The 21808-nt window shown below is 37.6% G+C and overlaps 3 protein-coding genes across 9 annotated transcripts in view; 1 reads left to right on the forward strand and 2 right to left on the reverse strand.

Moving 5' to 3' along the window:
- Positions 1–4199, forward strand: part of LOC118277563 (zwei Ig domain protein zig-8-like) — a 260266-nt gene extending 256067 nt beyond the window's left edge. For 4 of the 7 annotated variants that reach the window (XM_050698537.1, XM_050698539.1, XM_050698541.1 and 1 more), the window contains one exon: positions 56–762. In XM_050698537.1, the coding sequence (XP_050554494.1) occupies positions 56–183 (128 nt within the window). In that variant the 3' untranslated portion in view covers positions 184–762. Of the gene's footprint in view, positions 1–55 lie in introns of all 7 variants that reach the window. The other 3 variants (XM_050698538.1, XM_050698540.1, XM_050698542.1) reach the window with 2 other exon arrangements.
- Positions 4200–14624: 10425 nt separating this feature from the next.
- Positions 14625–15328, reverse strand: LOC118273802 (cytochrome b5). Its single transcript, XM_035590929.2, has one exon. It carries the CDS (start codon positions 15311–15313, stop codon positions 14780–14782), a length of 534 nt encoding a protein of 177 aa, XP_035446822.2. The 5' UTR covers positions 15314–15328; the 3' UTR covers positions 14625–14779.
- Positions 15329–19973: 4645 nt separating this feature from the next.
- Positions 19974–20900, reverse strand: LOC118273808 (cytochrome b5). Its single transcript, XM_035590942.2, has one exon. It carries the CDS (start codon positions 20696–20698, stop codon positions 20306–20308), a length of 393 nt encoding a protein of 130 aa, XP_035446835.1. The 5' UTR covers positions 20699–20900; the 3' UTR covers positions 19974–20305.
- Positions 20901–21808: the final 908 nt, after the last annotated feature.

Below are 21808 nucleotides of genomic sequence, written 5' to 3' on the forward strand. Positions count from 1 at the left end.
TCGTACATGTTAGTATTGTTGATGAATGGTACTAAGTAATGGCGTGGTGTTCCAGGGGAGCGGCCGGCGGCCATGCAGACGGGCAGCGCGGGGCTGTCCAACAGCTCGCGCGTGATCGCGGCGCTGCTGGCGCTGTGCGCGCTGCACGCGCGGCTGCTGCGCGCGCAGCTCTGCTCCAGCTGATCGCGCGCGCCTCCCCGCGCCGGTGCAGTGCAGTGTGCCCAGACTCTAACAATAAATGGACACGCACAAGAAACACCAGTTTCTTTAAATTTTTTATCGAGAAAACTTAGTTTTCGACTAGCTAAGTAAATAAATAAATAAACTATTCGAGTAAATACCGAAAACATTTTTACGAGGAACGGAACACATAGCGTCAAGTCACTGTGATTCATGTTCTGCATCTCTCGAAGAAAATGCTAAAATAATAAGATTATTAAAATATAAAGCGGTTTATTGAGAAGCCACACCAATGGATGTGAGAAATTTTAATGAATTGAACTCTTACATAGCGTTTGTTGCTACTGAACATTGTACATATATTTATTGTTTTATTGTGAAGATAATGTATTTAAATGATATCTATTGTCGTTAGTGAAGTTAAAGTTTTTATGAACCAGCCCTACTCATTAGATTCATTCATTCCACTCCGTCACGTTATTTGCTCCGGTTGCGTGCAAATAACATAACGGTGCGGTACATGCAGCACTCTGCTCACCTCCTTGGTGGCTGATGTGTCTGTTACTGTATTGTGTTCTGGCCTCTTGTATGGTTATGTAATGTGTAAACAGAAGCGCGATGTGATCGACAACAACCTCTGTCTTGTTACCTGCTCGGGATAACGACAGACCTTACCATGAGTGAGTAAAACAAACCTCTAAACACTTTCTACCACGCGAGGGAATTCGTAATATGATGTGTTTACATTGAAGTATACTCACTAATTGAATAAAAATATGTACACTTTAGTACCAATTACCAAAACAGTAATAACTTTCATGCATCAAATGAGTGATAAAATATTTTTCACACGCGATACCTGATATGTTTGTATATATACAGGCAGTTATCAAAAAGTGCATAGCCCATAATGAGGCAGCTAATGATATACGTCTGCATATTATTTCAATTTGAATAAACTGGTCTTGAACCAAACGATAATGGAAGGTTGGTTAGAGGAGGACTACTCACTTTGTATCGAGTTTTTGTTGACACACTGTAATTACATATTACATACACATTATGTACAGGGGACCCGAATACATAACAATTATGTTCTCGAAGGATAACTATTGTATATATGATGATGCAACTGATATTGTTTTATGTGAATATTGTTGAAATGTAAGTATTTATTTACAAGTGATAGAAGGCCCACAATAACAATTGCCACAATTTGATTACTGGTCTATTGTATGGTAAAGTCTTTGGAGGTGCCTGGTGGCCCATTGTATCCGTGTAAACAAGGATCAAAGTTATTACTTTGATATTTCTTTACACAACCTACGTACCTACGATGACTAATGTATTATTTACACCCATACAATTGTACCCTTAGTATGAGCTTGCTTTACGTTTAAAGTAACCGAAACAAAAGCGCATTTGGCGCTCTGATTAGCCGACTAGAATATACCAACCAACCTCATTTCGATTACTTTAAACATAAAACAAACTCGTACTAAGGGTACTGTTAACACTACTCGTTGATCGAGCGATTAAATGTACGACTGCTAAACAAAAATTAAGTTTAATTTAAAGTCTGATTTGGGGTTAGCAAAGTATAATGCGTTGTTTTAGTAACGAATGTTCGTGTCTGATTAGCTATAGAGGCAGGTCTCTACTTCCCTTTGCTCAGTTGTCACTGATCACTCGATTAACGAGAGAGGCTGTAATATGTATTACATTAATGGAGTTATTAATTGGCAAACCCAAAAACATTACCACAGAAATGTATGCTCAAAATTATTATACAATAAATCACTACTGAAACACTGCAACAGCATGGCAACCTTATTATTATAACAATATATAATTATGTGTAATTAAAAATCTACGTATAATTATAATTAGCGAGGAGTTGGTGCGGGTATTGTGTAAGTGGCCAACGTGGGACAACGATGGTATGCTGGAAGGCCATAGGGCACAGGGCACAGACCACAGGCCACAGAGCATAGGGCAACTATAGTACAATGTACATAATGCCACGTGTCTGAACATACCTTTTTCAAACGCTGCCAGGCCGAGTATCCGACAGCACAGTGTATTGCCATTTGCTACGCACGTCTTTCAAGTAAGCAAGATAAACATCAGATAGCCAGGTGTCAGGGTGTGTGGAAAGACACTTACCTACTTAATCTAATGTTAAATGAAAGTTCGATGGCTGATGTTGAACGCCACCTACCTGTGGCTGAGTGTCTCAGTGAGACATTTACAACAACATGCATTTATACCTACTCATATAGCGCAATTTCATTGGTCGTAACACGCGTTTCAGAAATCTCTCGCACCCGTCATTCGGGCCCTATCGACTAATGAAATTGTGGCAGTATACTGACAGGACAGTGGTACGGACTGCATGATCCCTGGTCACTACGCTATGGTAGCTGTGACAGTCACTAAGGGTATCAAATTGTCTATAAGTAAAGTTCATAATGTTTTATATTGTTAGAAACAAGAACAGGAGCGCCAGTTGCAACTAATTTATTGATGACTAACCTGTGGAACATTGAACATTGAAGGGTTGAACATTTTGATTGCATTCGATTTCTCCTTTACTAAGGAACTAAAATGTATGAACTTGACTATTTTGTAAGTGTATAACACGATAATATGTTAATGTGACATGTTGTTTTAATGTCCTGCATTGCATTTAGTACAACAAAAGTTAAATTGATACCTTCGAAGCACTAGAACTGGCCTCAAACTCTCAAATCATATTGTTAATATGATTTTCTTAACAAACGTAGACACGTCTCAGTAACAAGAATTTGTGTTATATAAGTAACAATTGAATATGAAGTATAAATTATGTTATGTTTTATTTTTAATCTCATCAGGAACGCTTGAAAACTACACACACGATTACATTGTCTTATAACGTAAGGTTGATTGGCAGAAAATGCTTGAGGCATTAAGTCCGCCTTTGTAAATAATATTTAGAGCATGTGTTATTAATAAAATTAAATGTAATGAGTCCTTCTTAATGTTAAAAGGTTGTTCCCCTGCTGTCTTGGAGACTTCAACTCCGTATTGATAAAGTCTTACGATAAAATCTCAATTCAACAGAAGTTTATTTATTTCATTTATTAAAATGGTCCAAAGAACAACACCTTTCTGAATGATACTGAATAATAACAAGGGCTGAGCTCAACATTGTAAGCACGTATGACATGGGACAGTGAAGCTGTGCTAAACTGCCTTCTTATGTGTAAACTATAAAGGTTTGCACAGACAAGGGGCCTTTTGTCCACTGACTGCAATTATCATCAAGAACTTGCATCATTTTTTGTCCATATTTTTTTGCTATTATAGACCCTTTGTTACCTGTATAGAATAACTCACAGTGAGGTAATAGAGATGTCCCTAAGAGTGCCCAGAAGCCCAATTACAGTTGGACAAAAGGCCCCAGCCTGGGCAGGCTACACGTAGCGTAGTACAGTCTACACAGTTATTTGGTACGCAAGTACAAAAATAAAGATGAATTCAGTACAGTGACAGTATCAATTGTTTGGCTATTATGCCGATCAATGGTTACAAAAGATATGGCTTCATTAAAATCATATACATAGCGTCGGTACCAAATCTCAGACATTTAGTATGAAAATGTACGACGAGTCGACCTAGTAAGTCTCTGTGCCGAATCAACCTTTATTTTTTTACCTGTATATCAAATAACTGTGCAGATTGTACCTATGCTTCGGTCGTCACAGATTATTTTGGCGTTCTTGAAAACGTTTAGCTCTAAGTAAAGTAATTAATGATAGGCAATTGTAAATTAAATTCGAAAATAAAATGTTTTGTATAGAATAAATTGTAAATATGACATAGATACAAAATTTTACAATAAAATTGATCTAAGTAGAGGTGGACATTACGATTGTATGATACGGAGACTATATGTATGTGAAACATAAAGTTAATATATGTATACATAAAGAGATAAGTTTGTTTTCAAATAAAATATTTAATATTTAAGTAAAGTGACTTTTTATTCTGTGTGCGTTTGATAAGGATGTTCCTTCCCTGAGTCCCATATATTCTATACGAATACTGTTCATATTCTGTATATGTATTAGTTATATTGACAAGGTACGACTCGGCTTAGCCAACCAATCATAGCGCAGAACGTGTCTTGTTTCGATTACTTTAAACGTAAAGCAAATTTTTACTAAGGGTACTGCCTACGGAGTCGTTCCATAACATCCAATTTAACTACTTTAACGTAACGAACGTAAATCAAACTCATATTAAGAGTACTGTAGTCTGTTGTCCCGCCAGCATATTGTAACGATTGAGTAGTAACACCGGGAACCTGTTGACAGCTATAGTACGTATAGCAACAGGTTGCTCAGAGGAAGTGCGCAGGCCGCGGCATTGTAGTCTTACTGCGTGAAAACCAGTAGTAACATTTCGCTTTAAAGGCCCTATTTCTTTAATTAATTGTTAATCTGTCTGATGTATAAGTAAAGGTTTCATTTATATAAAACTTATCAGTCAGGCTAAACTTAATCGAGGGTGGTGAAACATGCCCTTACTGTACACTCATAACATGAACTAACGTTTTAATAATATTCTTCAAAATGATTTCAAAAATTATAATAAAGTAAATCGTCATGAGATTATTTTGAAATATACATATACATACATTTTATTTAATGTAATGGCAACAATTTACCAAGAAGGTAGAAGTAAATTCTGTGGACAGAAATTAATAAGATACCCTTATCGTTTGCAAAAAGTAAGATATCTCGTCATTATTTTTAAGTTGTTTATAATGTTATATAAGTTCTTTAAAACAAAGTGCTTGAGTCCTTGAATCGAGTGATTATTTTATATGTAAATTGTCTGCCATTTATATTCGTAAAAAACTTCGCCGTAGTTATTTAAGGAATTCAGTTATCCAACCACTTTCGTCGCTAAGTACTATACGATATTATTATCAAAGCAAAATTATGTTTTAAATTCTCATAAATAATGTATATGTGATGTGATATCAATCTTAACGATATGTAGGGATACCTAAATGGTTGACTCTAACTCGAAAATAATTTGAAAAAAGATCGAGGTAATATTAATAATTACAATGGGAAAAACGTTTGTCTTATTAGATATTTACTCAACAAACACGACACTCCAAAGAAAATATGATTTATTTATTTCGGTATTTCGTCTCACAGCGTTATCAGTTAAGAAATGTTGGCTTCATTTAACTTAGTTTTAAAATATTAAAGTTTAGTTGAACTGTAATTTTCTTACCCAGAAACAATAATACAAATCTAACTCATGCGATCGACATCTATAATGCGTCTCAAATTACATATAACATGTTAATATCGACATGAGTTTATTAATTATATAATACAATTAAAAATAAGTTGTTATCTCTGCGAAAACATTCGAGTACCTACACTTATAGTTATAAAGTCGGTAGGTATCAACTATCTTATCTCAGCGATAAACATATTTAATGAATCACGACGACATAACTTTATCGATATCGTTCACGTCAATAACATAAATAATATTATTTCAATATAAAACATTACATTACACCTTTTCATTTTATTCTTATAACTTTTTTATGGTATAAACTGGTAAACGAGCAGATCACCTGATGGTAAGCAATCGCCGCCGCCCATTGACAACCGAAACACCACAGGCGTTACAAGTTCGTTGCCGGCCTTTTGAGGGTTAGGAATTTACGGGTTGGTAGGGAATCAGGGATTGGGAAGACTGGGAAGGATAAAAATAGGCATCTGATAACGTCATTTACTCAACGAATCCTACCTTTGACATCAATTTAACCATAAACATCATCTGACTGGTATTTTATCTAGGCTCTATTTCACAATATTAAACAAATAAGAATAAGTTTTTGTAAATCTAACTCACACGACAATTATTTGACGTATTTTCCTTATGAAATGTACCTCTGTGTACTATCACTGTCACACAATCAGATATATTGTGAAACAGGCGGTTAGAGTTAAATTAGCATTGTAAATATGTTGAGTTATAGTGATACCTTTTTGTTATCCTATTGCTAATGATCATAATTTGACGTAATATCAGGTGACTCAGTGACTGAATAACCAACCTTACCATTAAGAGTCGCAGGATGAATGCCCACACGGAACAAATCTTCATGTATTTTATACTCCAGGTACACAAGATACTGGAAAAGATCCGTGAGTGGCAACCCTCCTAAAAATCACATTAATTATAGCGTAACAGCATCAGAAACTGAATGAGAGATTGACTCCTCGCATCCGTAAATAAAACTTCGACATAATCAAAATTGTATCTACCTACATTATTTATCGTACACAACAATGTAAAATTCTAGAAACATATTGACAAATTTAGCTTCTAGAATATAACCATTATCAAGTGTACTAGATAATGATATCAACCTTGAGATAAGGCGACCGCGATCTGTCGAGCAATCTACCTGTAATAGTAGTACCTGCTGTATTGCATCACCTGGGGGCAATGACCTCACCATAATAGCTTATTGTACGAAGCACGACGATATTGTCTACAGTTCCCTACAAACTTATGCACTGTGATAGTAGCCATTTTCCTGTGCAATAGTAAACTTGCACAATTATTTTGTGTTCTTGCACTTTCTTACGTTATCATGTGTTTGTGCAGATGTAGACTTAAGTAAATCGCGACGTGTATGGATAATATTAGTCTGAGTCAGTTGCACTGTCCGTGGATTTGATGTTGAATTGAGCATTCATTATAATACCGTACAAAATCTTCTGTAACATTACCAACCATTCTAACACCCCTGCACTTAATGTTAAAGTTTCTTGCTCGTTATTCCCCATTCTAAATTATAGATTCTATCTACAATTTGACGACAGTCTATCGGGCAATTCTATCTTAACTACAAATATTTTGATTTGTTGAAATAAATGCTTTGACTTTGGGCTTTAGACTTTGAACGTATAGACAGTAGTGTAATACTACACCGATATTATATTGTAATCTTTAAAACTGACAGTGTATGAACATCATAGGATCAGCAACTGTTCCCCTACACATATAGGTAAAAACATTTTTATGGCGTGGAGACCACACCTCCGTAAACATCGTGTAGCCTGTGTAAGGCCATCCAGGTAGGTGGAGTGATAATATTCCCTGAGTATTCCAGAAACCAGATACAATTCCGTGATTTTCTGTTGGAGAAAACTATATACATATATACCTTTGGGATAGATGACTAATTTTCCGTCTTGTAGATGAATACACATATTTTTTATTTTCTTACGGAAACAAATGTTAACGACGATATATTGATTTGAGATATCGCGGGACGTCACTTCTAGTTCCGTTATATACGTAGAAATGACGTTTTTGCTCCAACTTCTAAACTTAGATTCGTTTTATCTAAATATTGTTATCTTATGACAAACACACAGTCACAGAGACCATCTACCTTAACTAGTGTGACATCTCTTGACTCGTCGCAGTCAACGCACGATAATCGGCTTACCTACATACATACATAATAATATAAAACACACTAAAAATATTTCTAAAACCTCCTCCTTTTTTCTAAATTAGTTACAAAGGTCACAATCTTACTACCAACACCAGTCAGTGCTTGACCTTCGCGCAGATTGTATGTGACTGACAATTAAGCCACTTAAAACTATTTTATAAATGACTGCTGCGAACATTTCCTTCTGCGCAGTACTAATATTTGTGTAGTCTATATAAATAGCTGATAGTCTTCGAGAACAATCGTGAGAATCAATGAGAACAACGTTTGTCGCACGCTACGACGCTATGACATTAGGAAGTACAACTCATTATCATATACTTAAGTAGGTACAGTCAGTAATGTTAAGTAATTGGTATGAACACTTAGGGCAAACTGTCCCAAACATCTTGATTACGATTACTACAAAGACAGTAGCGTAGCAGTAGCTTGGGCGTCTTCAAGTCCCGAGTGAACAGGTTGCTCTGGCAGGCGTGTTCCATCGTCGGCCACATCATCGCTTACCACCAGGCGAACTGGTGGCCAAACGAAATCCTATTAACACATTGAATGCCGTGGTGGTCACCAGTGACCGACGTTAGCGGAGGATTTGCCTTCAACAGTTTTCTATTGGCAGTCAAAGACTTAAGTATTAAAAAAAGGCTAAGATTATCTGTTATTAAATTGTTGATACGAGTATAATTTTTATATAATAGAGGTGGAAGGTGTAGCTTATGTGACCATTAGCCTTTTGTGATCTCTCATACATACATATCAAATAGTTTGTCGGTGTGTACTTACCTATTAATACCATGAGTTATTTTTTTAAATAATATTCGCATTGTCGAGGTCGCTAAGCTGACAACATAATAAGCTTTATTGCTACTGTAAGTAGAATTAGGAAAAATTACTCTTGCTACCAACTACGTAGTTTACAGCTGACCTATTAATCTTACTACCTTACTTGTATTATAGATGTGAAAGTTTGTGAGTTTGTGTGTATGTTTGTTACTCAACCACGTCAATATTGAAGGGTTTTTTTTACGTTAGATAGGTCGACTTCTGGTCGCTATATCACCTGATGGTAAGTGGTGATGCGACCTACGATGGAGCACTGCCCTAAGCAACCTTGGTTGGGATGCAATTTGAGACAGGAGTAGATTATGGTCTAGGATAACACATAGGCTTCTTTTTATCCTACAGGAACGCTGGTAGAAGTTAGTTGAATATATACTGTACCTATAAGTTAGTTATACCTATTTATGAATCAGTAAATAATAGGTTGACAAATAGACATACAAATGTGGCACGGTGACGTCAACGCTTACCTTTGAACTACACTTGGGAGCAAAGAAACGGTGACACTAGCAATTTTTCTTTTTCATTCCTTGATAAATATTTTCTGATACAAGTACATATTTTATTAATTGGTACTACATATCAGACAAAAGACAATTTAATTACCTTTAAAATGAGAGTAATTTATTTTATTTATTTATTTAGGAAAATTAATAGAACATACATTACAATAAACTATCAAAACATAGAATAAATGCATAACCAACGACATTCTCCACAGAATATAAAAAAAATCATAAGAAGTCATCACATCTGACAAATAAGTAATATATGATATACTTATGAAAGTTGTTGTTTTTGTTATAAAATGTAGGTATATTTCTTTAAAAGTTACAGAAAGTTCTTTAAAATAAAAATTCGTTAGTACCTTCGTTTCTTTGCTCCCAAGTGTACAATAAACTAATTAGAATTTCCAGCGTTGCGAAGTTACCATTCATAATATAAAGAACCAGAGATGACTTGCAAATTCTTTATAAGTAAGTCAGTAGTCAGTCACAGTACTGTAGTGGGCTACTGCAGTCACAGTACACATGCACGTGTATAATGTACTGGATGCTAACATGCAATACTGACAATACAGTATGAACACACATATAAACACAACGTTTACTAATTACCTAATTAATACCTCGCTCATTATTTACCAAACTGTGGCGTAATTCTACACGTAGGTACTTACTACTTCTGGAACATGCATGTAATTACTTAGTGTTGCATAAACTTTATAATCTACTAGATAGGTATTGTTCTGTTGATGTACGAAATAGGTGCGTATGCGCATACGGCACGTGGTTCGCGTCGCGCATACCGAGCGCGGCGTGGCTCGGCCCCGCTACACGTTAGCGTGTGTGGGTGACTCAACTACGAACGTAAGATTATATGTATGTATGTATAAACACTGCACACACATGTTCGAAGTCAGTTCACTTTCCTGTTTCGCCAGTTTTGAGGCAACACTTGCGCTGCGAGCCCCGCGACGAGACTCCGCGATGATGCAACATCTTAGACTTATTATAAGACTATACTTTATTTTATCTACTGATTATGATTTCCAAAACAGTAACACAGATGAGTAATCCTGCTAGCATCAGAATGTAAGTCAAGTGACGAACGACGCGAGCAAAACATTTAACAATATAGTTACTACTTACATTATATGTATAGAAATACTAGCTTCTGCCCGCGACTTCGTCCGCGGAAAATTAAAAAATGTAGGGTTGTACTACCCCTAACATTTAGGGGGATGAAAAATAGATGTTGGCCGATTCTCATAGATACCGGATAAGCACAAAAAAAAACATCAAAATCGGTCAAACCGTTTCGGAGGAGTATAGCAACGAAAACTGTGACACGAGAATTTTATATATTAGATATTATGTAAATAGCAAATCATCTTCCATCAAGAGATCGACATCAGCCATCAGCCAAGAAATGAGCAGTCATTACCAAGTTTGCTGATGGTGGATAGGCGATTTAAATTTTCAAGATTTTTTCGTCTTACGTAGTTGGGGTTTATTTGTTATTATTGGTTTTGGGTAGAGAGTTGATAAAGATTTTAGGATACGCGATGGGAAGCAGGATTAAACCTAAGTGATGAGGTTATCGACGAAAGTGGCGCAAGAAGAAAGAAATGATACAATGGTATACATAAGAACTGTTACTTGTATTTTTATGAGTAGCGCAAGTACCATACTATCAGTGATCAGTATTACCTATGTTATTATACCTAAATTTACCAAACAATAAGAGTATTAGTGCAGTGCATTTTATATATACCTTCACGCCCTTTATCCAAAAAGGGGTAGACAGAGGTGTACATTATGGTACGTAATGCCACTGTACAATGTACATCCACTTTTGACCGTATGTGTTATAAGTCCCATGTAATAAGGGAGGAGGCTATTGCCATATACCGGTTTTTACCTATGCGCACCATATAGCACTATGGTGCGTGAGTGCAATGTTTAAAAAAATTACAACAGTTATCATTGCGGATAGCGTGGCGGCACTTACCGGTGCCCGGGCGCGTGTAACGACATATCGTGATTTCTGTATCTAGGTATGTACTAAAGCTGATTATCTACCTTAAGTACCTTATCTTTAGCTAATATATCGCATGGATATGTCCAAAACAAGAATTGCAACCAGTATCTAGTAAAGAAGTTCCACCTGTGTTCGTTGGAGTCCATCTATGTATGTCATTTCTCGTCAGATTAAAAGGGAAAATAGGATTATAGTTGTTTAAGGAAAGGTACCTGCATTGTATAGACAAGGAGCTAGCCCCATGGAGGAGTTAGTAGATCTCACATTGTGGAGAGTAAGATCAGCACAAGGTTAATGACTTTATGCTTTCTGATGAGACTTTCCCAACTATGTGTACTTTACTTATGTTTGTTTACTTATAGTACATAGATTACCTACAGATATGAATATCCGTTTTCTTTTTTTAAGATATACATTCCCAATCAGCAGTATTCAGCAGCTTATTACTTATGACGTAACCTCATTTAATCGCTCCACAAAAATATGAAGTAATTGTACCTAATGGAAGCATCTAGAAATAATGTGTAAACGTGGCAGTTGTGACAAAAAACAAGAATCATTGTTACGCAGCAAACTACGGCTGGGTACCATCATCAAATCTAATTACTTGTTTATCTGTAGACACGCGACTCGTTTTACGACTTGTCTATAAGCATGATTCGTCATTTTATTGACTTAGCACCTAGAAGAGATCAGAAAACATTGATAGTCTACTCTGAGCCCGCCGTACACTGGAGAGTCACGATAGCTCTGTAGGTTAAGGCAACATTTTCGGGACGCATCTCTTTTTTTATGGTATAAGCCGGTAAACGAGCAGACGGATCACCTGGGGCCTTAGTCTGCTATTACAATTGTGTCACAATGTTCGATCATTGAGCAGTGCAAGAGGGACGGAGCTATGTAGGTTGTATACAGTGATCGACCATTCTGACACAATTGTAATAGCAGACTAAGGCCCCTGGTGGTAAGCAATCGCCGCCGCCCATGGACACTCGAAACACCAGAGGCGTTACAAGTGCGTTGCCAGCCTTTTGGGGGTTAGGAATTTAAGGGTTATTGCCTCACTCACACTTCTCAGCTGATACCAAGGCTGACATCTTATTTTAACCAATGAACCGGATCAGATCAGCTTCGTGGCAAAGACCAAAGTCCAAGCAAACGAGCATGACCTTGTTTGTACTCATTAAGCACAGTATCACGATGAGACTGCAAGTTTCTTCGGTACCAGTTTTTAATCAGTCATAAATCGTTTAAAAACATTGGAACACACTACACTATTGACTATACTATATTATCGTAATCCAAACAACTAAATAAAGTCATAGTAATGATGACAAGCGTCATTCTTGTTGCTATAATAACACAAAAATATTATTTTACTTCTATAATTTATATCTGTAAGTCATTGAATAATAATAAATATGTATACCTTACCATCTTTGTCAAGTCATCTGATAATATCGATAGCTCCTAACGGACGATTTATTATTTTTACCATAACAACAACCACATCAACAGCTCGTGTTTGTCTATTGGTATAGGCATCAAATCGCTAAGTTAGTGTTTATTTAATGACACCTGTAGGAAGAATAGAAATAGTGATAGGTTCTACACTGCCGACGGCACACATGGTGTTTGTATAATATATCAACATCATCACACATCAACAGCCTATAAGTGGCCACTGCTGACCAAAGACCTCTTCTCGCATGGAGAAAGTTTAATGAGCATTAATCACCACGCTTGCTCAATGCGGGTTGGCGATTTCAAACTTATAATCAGAAATTGTTTTCTGACGATGTTTTCCTTCACCGTCAGTCTAAATAATCTTAGAAAGTACATACAACTTGGAAAAAGTCACATTGGTACATGCAGCTGGTAGGTTTTGAACCCTTATGCATGAGAAACGTTTTTATAACAATAACACTAAATATATAACAGTGCTCCCTCTTCTCAACTGTCACATTATGATTGTGTACCATCTAACAGGAGCAGAGGTCATTGCCATACCATAGAAACAGTTGTAATATCATTTACACTTGTCGGACTTGGTCATAAAACAAATTGACGCAGCTGGTCTTCCAATGGCTTATGAATGGGCTCTATTCCTGCACCGAGCAGTTTACTATTGTGGTTTTCAGTTTTAGACTTAATACGAGAGAGCTTATACCCGAAAACCATTTAAGTTGACACTTAAATAAGTTTGTGCACTGCTTGAGCTTCGAAATATAGTAGTCGTGATTTTGTAATGATATCAAAGTCATAATTTCATTTAAAAATTAATCAAGAAACTAAAATGTGTAGTGAACCAACGACTAGATTACGAGTCCACTAAGTTCGTTTTTCTTAAGTTGGGGAAACTTAATTCCTGGAGTTTTCTCCCATCACCATCCATCACCTACAAATAATATTTTGAAATACTTCACCATCGTCATCTATAGCCCGTGACAATCCACTGGTAGCCTATCAGCTTAGTCTTTAAAAAAGGGGTTTATCATAGTCTAGTCTCCATGCTCTTCGGCTGGTTGTAAATCGTAGTTAAAGAGGTTCAAGTCAGAAAATCCACTGCAGCTGTTCACCTGTTCACTATATTAGTAGATCTATAATTTTATTGTTCTTTACGCGGAAATCAATCATCGTAGTTTTTTTAAACTTTATTATAACCTCGTATCATATTCTTATTACTGGAGTTTTTGCTAATATTTGCCCTAATCATCTGTCATTAAATACCTATATAGATATATTAACTTTTGTTTTTGTTTGAGTCGAGGTCAGTTTTTTTAAACATGTTGTTTGTTACGTCTGTCTACAGTTGTAACATGTAACATCGCACTGCAATATAACACTAGGAAATAGAGCGCACAATATAAACACACAAGCAAAACTACGTACCGTAATAACTACATAGTATTGGAAGAAAGAGGTTAGGATTGAAGTTACAACAGCAATATTTAAGAATGAAACGTTTGACGCTACTATTCCAATAATAAAAAAAAAATTGACCATTATTTGGAATATATTTCCCACATAAACAAAGCTAGACTGATACTAATATACTATCTTGAACATGATCTAATAGTTCCATTGAGGAACTAATTGAACAACATTCGGCCAGCGTGTGACCTTCATCCGTATCTGTGCGCCCGCGCCGCGCCGGCCCTCCACCGGCCACGGACGGCGACGTGCGTGTTACTCTGATATTGACGACGCGATCCGACGCTCTCGCACCGATTATGTCATACCTTGCTATACTTGCCACAACAGTAAACAAGTTTTTTCGGTTAAATTCGGTTAAAAAACGGACAATAACAAATGTTATAATATCCCCGTCATCAAACTAGACCGATTAACACTAGACATTCAGCCTTGTAACATAAATAGCACCAATATGTAAATATTAATCGTAAGTCACTGTTGTAGTGTAATGCCTAGACGTAGTTTAGAATCTGTTTACTGATTGAGTCAGTACACAACTTTAGAAGTGCGAGGAGCCGAAATACAGTAAACAATATTCAGAATTATACAAATTTAATTAAATATCACAATATACAAATTATGCATAAAACCTTTGCAACATAATAAATACATCTATCAACAGTCTGTATTGGTCATGTACACGCACTTGCACTGAGTCCAGTGGAGACGCGACGTGGGGCGGTGCAGCCGCTACCCGAACAGGTAGCTGTACAGCAGGGTGACCACGATGCCCAGCAGCACGGGGAACTTCCAGGAGCTCGTGAAGCTGCTGTCGTTCTCCTGCTTGTTGTCCTCCCACGAGATCTGCCGCTTCTGCGCGTACACTCGCTCTGATTCCACTATCTCGCCGACCTTGTACTTCTGCATGAGGTCCTTGGCGTCCAGACTGTGGCCCACGTCGTCGAAGTCTTCAGACGCGTCCTTGCCAGCGACGTTCTGCAGCACCTCGTGTCCACCGGGATGCTCGTCCAGGAACTTGGTGACATCGTACACTACGTTGTCGATTATGAACACAGTGTCGGTTTTGTTTTCTGACTTCCACTTGGAGATCTCCTCCCGAGTGAACTGCTTGGAGGTCATGTTTGCGGCGCGCGCGGCTTGCTCGGAGCGGAGCGATGAACTGACGGCTACACTACGAGCCCACAATCGCGCCGTGCGTTCCGCCTCACTCCCCGCCGCGCCTTCCTTCTCATGATAACCGCTTATCATCACAATTAGAATCATCTCTCATTGTGACACAGCGATCCTCTCTAATCGATAACTTTAGTCGTGTTCTCTGTTTTAAACTGGGAAACCAATTAGCGTTCCATTGGTTTGGGCCGATCGTTGAACTGTTATAGGAACAGTTAATAGTGTTGCACAACGACGGCACGTTACTTCATAACACTTTCGTTTGTACAGTCGGCCTTCGTGGTTACAGGTTAAATCGACCTAGATCCCTGTGTACAAAATTATGAACCGACATACCTTGTACGAATGACGGTCTATTGTCAAAACAGTCTGAAATTGTCTAATCCTGAATATTACCTATTCCAAATAACTGGACTTGCAGCTCGCTTGCTAGATAACAAAAAGTGGCTGTTTTTTTGTTTTTTCAATAGCGCGATCATAAGAAACTTCCTCCTGAAAAACTGGTCTTTAAACAAAATGGATCCGAGATAAATGCACATTGCGCATGCAGCCATTAAGACCGAAAAATAAAATGGACGAATTATTATTTATGTAAATAACTTTTATTAGCGGGAAGTTACCAATAAAATTGTTGGCAGTAAACCTGCTAATGTTATATAGCCCATATATGTTGCAGGTGTTACATTCCAGACCACATAACAATTACTTTTTCTGATTTGTTGATCTGATTCACAGATCTATTAAAAATCTAAAATTAAAAAAAAATAGTATCTCGCTGTTGATGTTGTTGATAGAGGTACTCATATTATGAAAAATGATAAACAATCTACTTCGTATTTACAATTTGAATTTCCTTATTTCTCGCATCACCTCGAGACGCGACATTGTGAATATTATCATTTAATTTCCGGGTGAATCTGCGCAGCGAGGAAGAGAACAAAAAACCATGCGAATCCAGTTTGTCAAAACTAGTTAAGTAGGTACGAATATATTGTAAGTCCCTGTTTCTTGCAATGCTCTGCTATAATCATCAGCGGCGGCCTTACCCATTGCGAGGCTCCGGGCGGCAGGTCCTTGCGAGGCCCTTTGTCCTTCGTAAAAAGTATGTGATGCGAAAGTAGGTCTGGTTGTTTGGTTTAGGAACTTGTTATGTTTGACGAGAAATACTAAAGTTATACAAATAAATAAAATTTGAGTTTTAAAAGATTTTACTTTGAAAGATTTGCAAAATTAACAAATACAGAGATGATACATTTTAAAATTGATGTTTGCGACTTTTCCTAAGACTAAAATTTTTAATTAAAACAGAATAATCTAACTAGTCTCAGCACGGGGTCAAATCAGGCTATTAACTTTACTAAATCTATAAAGTTGCCGCTTGTCTCACTCGAATCACACATATATATACATAGATGTGGCTATACAACACCTAGACGCATTCACAAATTGGCTCGATAATTATCAAGAAAATGGTTTTCAGTCATCTCTTGTAACAGCGAGAGAGAGGGAATATGAGATTGACAGACAGTTTAAAGAAGTCAGAAGACGACGTAAAAAAAGGCATTTTGATTATGAAGGGAAAGATGAAGTTCATGAATTGAATGCGGAAGAGATTTTCAAAATAAACTATTTTTATGTTATTGTCGACAACGTGCGCGCAAGCTGTCATCCTAGGTTTGAGGCACTTAAACACCATGAGAGCATATTTGGTTTCATGTATATACCTAATACAAAAAGATTAAAGGAAATTAGTGATAGTGAACTTTTGAAACGATGCAGCGACTTGCAAATATCTATGACAGTAGGAGAATCATGTGATATTGATGGACATGAATTGTACGAAGAACTGAATATGTTCATTCGTGTGTATGAAGGAAACGACGACATTATCTCGGTGCTGAAATACATAATAGAAAAAAATTAACCGAAGTTTACCCCACTATCGAAATAGTCCTGAGAATTATTGCCACCACACCTGTTACAGTTGCGTCTGCTGAAAGGAGTTTTTCGAGGCTTAAAATCATTAAAACATATTTGAGGAATTCGATGACACAAGATCGGCTTTCAGCCCTTGCTATTCTTTCCATCGAAAATGACGTAGCTCATTCGTTAGATTATTCTGTTAAGAGTTGACGAACGAAATGAATCGCGGGGATGCCCCGAGAGATAGAATAGCAGAACATTAACTGTCTCGACTCCCGAGCTGACCCGAATGCTATACGATTAAAAAACAGATCTTCAAGTATTTTGAGGCGCGATATTTAAGTACTATCAATTACACTGTAAATTTCTATTGTAATTTTGCAACAAATGCGTTGGAAGTACACTGCCAAGACATTATTGTAAAATTAAAGCTGTTTTAGTAATTTTAATGGAATTAGTTAAGTAACTAACTTTATTTTAATTTACCGCTATGTTATAACCTGAATAAGTAATTAAGGATCAAAATAAAAAGTAAAAATAAATCTATATTTTTTTAAATTTGCTTGGGTTGTGTAGCGCGAGGCCCTTGCAAGAGCGAGGCCCCGGGCGATTGCCCTGTTCGCCACCCCCTAAGGCCGCCTCTGATAATCATCAATGATGTTTCGTACTCCCCGGGAATCGAACCCGAAACCTTGCAACTGCTCAACTAATGAGGCAGTTTATTTCATTTCTTTTGCCAAGTTACCAACTTACCATACTCGTAGGTGTGTGACGTGTAGTCTATGAAAGCAAGGCGAACAAGGGCCACGGACTGACGTAGCGCGTGGCCAGTGAAAGTAGTCGAAAGTGACCACAAACCCGACCATAGGCCAATATAAACACAGCCAACGTAAGTGCACCACACTCCGACCATCGCTGCTTACCTATATTAAGTATGCATCGTAGTGTCGCGGGCGCAGGTAGTCGTGGCAGTAAAACAACTCGTACCTATGGTACCTACATGCTTACGAGTAGAAAGCCTATTTCTAATGGTCAATCAAATAAATACGTTCAAGATATACGACCTAACTTTTTTTGGAGGGGGGAAAATCATCATCGTCCTTTCTCGCCTTGGGCTAGGCGAGAGGGAGGGCGAGAGTATCAGACTCTTACTGACTAAAAACCACCCCGTTCCTACTCCTGCTCTTGCTGAGCTGGAGCCCCAGTAACCCGCTAGGCAGTCAGCAACATACGACCTACCTAGTGACATAATTAAATAGCAAATTACAATGTGGAACATTCCCGAATAACCGTTCTCGAAGAGGAAATTAAACAATTTACTCTTGACCGATATTTTTTGACAACACCATAATTTCAAAATTAATTAATGTTTAGCTACTTACATTATAAAAATAAATCATACATTTAAGAGAAGATTGATTGAAGAAGTTGATCATATGAGTCACAGCCAAATTTTTTTTTTTACAACTGCGGGAGAAAAGATTTATCAATTATTCTTGGCTATTAAAAAAAAAATTGTGATCTGTGACTCCTTTGATGTTGTGAATGTCCATGGGCGGCGCAGATCGCTTTACCATCAGGTGATCCGTCTGTTCGTTTGCCCCGTATTCCATAAAAAAAAATGAGTTGATCAACATTTAACTAAATGGTAGTAATAGGTTACCATAACAATAATCAAAACTTTACATCGACATAATTACTATTGTATTTAATTAGTTAATTAATTTGAATAGGTACGGACCGATAGTGTGTAGTGCCATTTATGTATTTTTACCTACAAGGAAAGAAAATAGTAAATTAAAGTTAACGTAACTTTAATTATAATTATTAAAATATGTTTAATATATTTAACAGATTGCTCAGACTAATTAGTTCTTAGTTAACGATAAAAAACAATTAATGATTAATTAATTATTTCACAATGTCCCATTAGGTTTCAGTTTGTCTAACTGTAACATAACTATGGGTGAAGTGGCCATGGCTTTTATCGTAGTATATCATTTATTCGTCGATTTGATGATAGATGATTGATTATGATGAATAAATAAATATTCGTTTCAATAAATTCTACTGGTAACAATAAAATATACGCTTTAAAAATATTTTACTTTGATGGCATGCGGGTAAATAGGTATCGTTAGAGTTTTTTATACCTTCAAGACTATGATATTTTTGAAGGTGAACACAAAAAAGTTCTTCAGGCACCAGAAAAAAAAACCTTTCTATTTGAATGGCCATTTTCTTTTCGAATGTAGATAATAACGTGGACCTATCACATCTCACTATTATTTTTTTCTGTCACAATCACAATACAGTCTAATATAGTACCTCTCCATATCCACTATAACGAAAATGTGTGTAGGGGGCAGTAGGTACCAAATTACAAACCCAAATAACACTATCATCGCATAAGTAATTCAAGCACAAACAATAGTGAAGTTTTGGAACATTCGTCGTAGAATACATTTAAATGATTTAAAGTATTGTATCGTATTTAAATAAATTACCTACATACGTAATTAAAATGAGTCGTAATGGAAGGTGGCGGTGGAAGCAACACACTGGCTACCGCCACCCGCTAGCCGCTAGCCACTGCACGTGCGAAAAGCAGCTCACCTTGAGGACAGCCGCGAGGCGCGGGCGGCCGGACCAGCCGCGGCGCGTTAACACAAGCCGCTGATCATAATATTATTTTCGCGTTTTGCTCTATTCTGATGCTTACACTGATTAATGAATAAAATAAATACTAATATTGGGCGTCTTGGTTACCAAAGGAAAGTCATTTACTTTGTGTTCGGTTGAGAAGAAACAGAACAAATAATACTGCAAGTTTTTGTATTATATTAAAACACAACCTTTATTCCATAACCTTATCAAATAACAACCTACATAGATCCTACATTCATCTTGATTTCATCACCAATCGAGGACTCCGAATAAGCATTTAACTGCATTCGTATTCACATTAGAAAAGCATTCGAGTTGATTGATTGGTCGCTGACTTGCCACGAGTACCGACCGGAAGCTTTGCTTCACCGACTGCTTTTGCACTTTTCTAGTCCCATATTTAGCACACATAACCCACCTTAACCTTGTCCCTACAGTTTATGTCCACACACTGGTAAGGTGGATTGGTAAAGCACTGCAGCAGAGTCGTGAGACCTAAGCTGTCGGAAAGAGGTAGGTGTAGACGAGCGTAGCGAAACCGGCAAGCACTAATGGTGGGCCCCAGACGTTCAGCAGCGCCGCCAGAGAGAACGGCTCGGCGGGTGGCGGCTCGTGCACCACACGCTTCACCTCTGGCCACCGCTCCTCGTCGACCACCTCTCCGATGACGAACTTCTCGCGCCACTCCATTGCGATGTCACTGTGGCCCACGTCGGCGAAACATTGCGACGCGTCCTTGCCGGCGTTGTCGAGCAGCACGTCCACGCCGCCTGGGTGGTCTTCCAAGAACTCCGTCACATCGTACACCACGTTGTCTATGATGATAGCGGCCTCCTCGCGGCTGTTCCGCGCCTCGATCTCTTTGCGTGTAAACTTAACGGGAGCCATATTGCGCGCGGGCACCTCACTCGGCGGCTAGCTGGAAACTGTCAGGCTACGACGGGGCTCGGGGTGTAGGGTCGTGTGGTCGTGCTCGCGTCCTTCACTCTGCAGGTGACCGAGTGACACAGATAGCGCAGGAGTCTTGTCGGGTCCGGCCGAGCGCTCACTGACCCGCGCACCACTCGTTCGGCTATTGTCGTTGCCTGACATTTCGTACTACCTTCCGCATGCTAATTTATTCCACTAGCTACCTCGCAATCAATTTATCAATAAATTACGTACGTTTTATTTTTGAAGTTATAAGAAAGTCAAATAAGCAAACAATTGTAAAATAAGCACTTCTTTAACGAAGGCTGGTTAAGGGGACCCTATAAACACAAGTAAAAAAACTGATTCCAGTAAGCCCATCAAAGAGAGAACGTCGGGAAACTAACCATTAAAAACTATATTTTTCATTAATAATTATGATTCTAAGATCACGCTTTTAATTCGTCGAGTGGCCCAATAGACCTCCATCCAAATGATATGTTGAAGATATGCAAACTCTTCATCAATTGTTCGAGTTCCAGGAACGTTGATTTCGAATGAAATTGTGATAGGTACTGTATAATGGACAAAATAAATGTTACCGAAAGCAAGATCAAGTTCTCACCCTAAACACGTTTTCTTTGTAGACACTAGACATATTTTTGTAAACAGGTACAACCACTATTCAAATCACAGGTACTCGCTTTACATAAAATTCTAAGTTATTAGAACTATTAATAAATAATTCAAACCGGACTACAAACACTTAAATTGTTTGCTCTTATACCTTCCTGACGGACTATATGCTGACTATATAATGATTAATTTGAAGATGATTAATTTTACATTAAACTACAAATGTGAAACTGTAGTATAGTTTTGCCACACAATTTAATCACTAACTTAAAAAAAATACTGGCAAATTCTGCGGGTTTGCTAGTTTATAGTGAGACACGCTCCATCGTCGAGCTCATCATCCTTCCCAGGTGAGGTAGTGGTCGCACGCCGACCAACAGTGGAAATTAATAACCGATCTTGATGTTTTGACTTCGATTTAGATCTTTTATGGAGATGGAGCCGCTGTCAAAA

Source organism: Spodoptera frugiperda, chromosome 15 (assembly GCF_023101765.2).
Source record: "Spodoptera frugiperda isolate SF20-4 chromosome 15, AGI-APGP_CSIRO_Sfru_2.0, whole genome shotgun sequence".
In the NCBI taxonomy this organism is placed as follows: domain Eukaryota; kingdom Metazoa; phylum Arthropoda; class Insecta; order Lepidoptera; family Noctuidae; genus Spodoptera; species Spodoptera frugiperda.

Bases quoted from the DNA above. Each gene is read 5' to 3' on its own strand.
- LOC118273808 (XM_035590942.2), bottom strand. From the start codon at position 20,698: ATGGCTCCCGTTAAGTTTACACGCAAAGAGATCGAGGCGCGGAACAGC.
- LOC118273802 (XM_035590929.2), bottom strand. From the start codon at position 15,313: ATGATTCTAATTGTGATGATAAGCGGTTATCATGAGAAGGAAGGCGCG.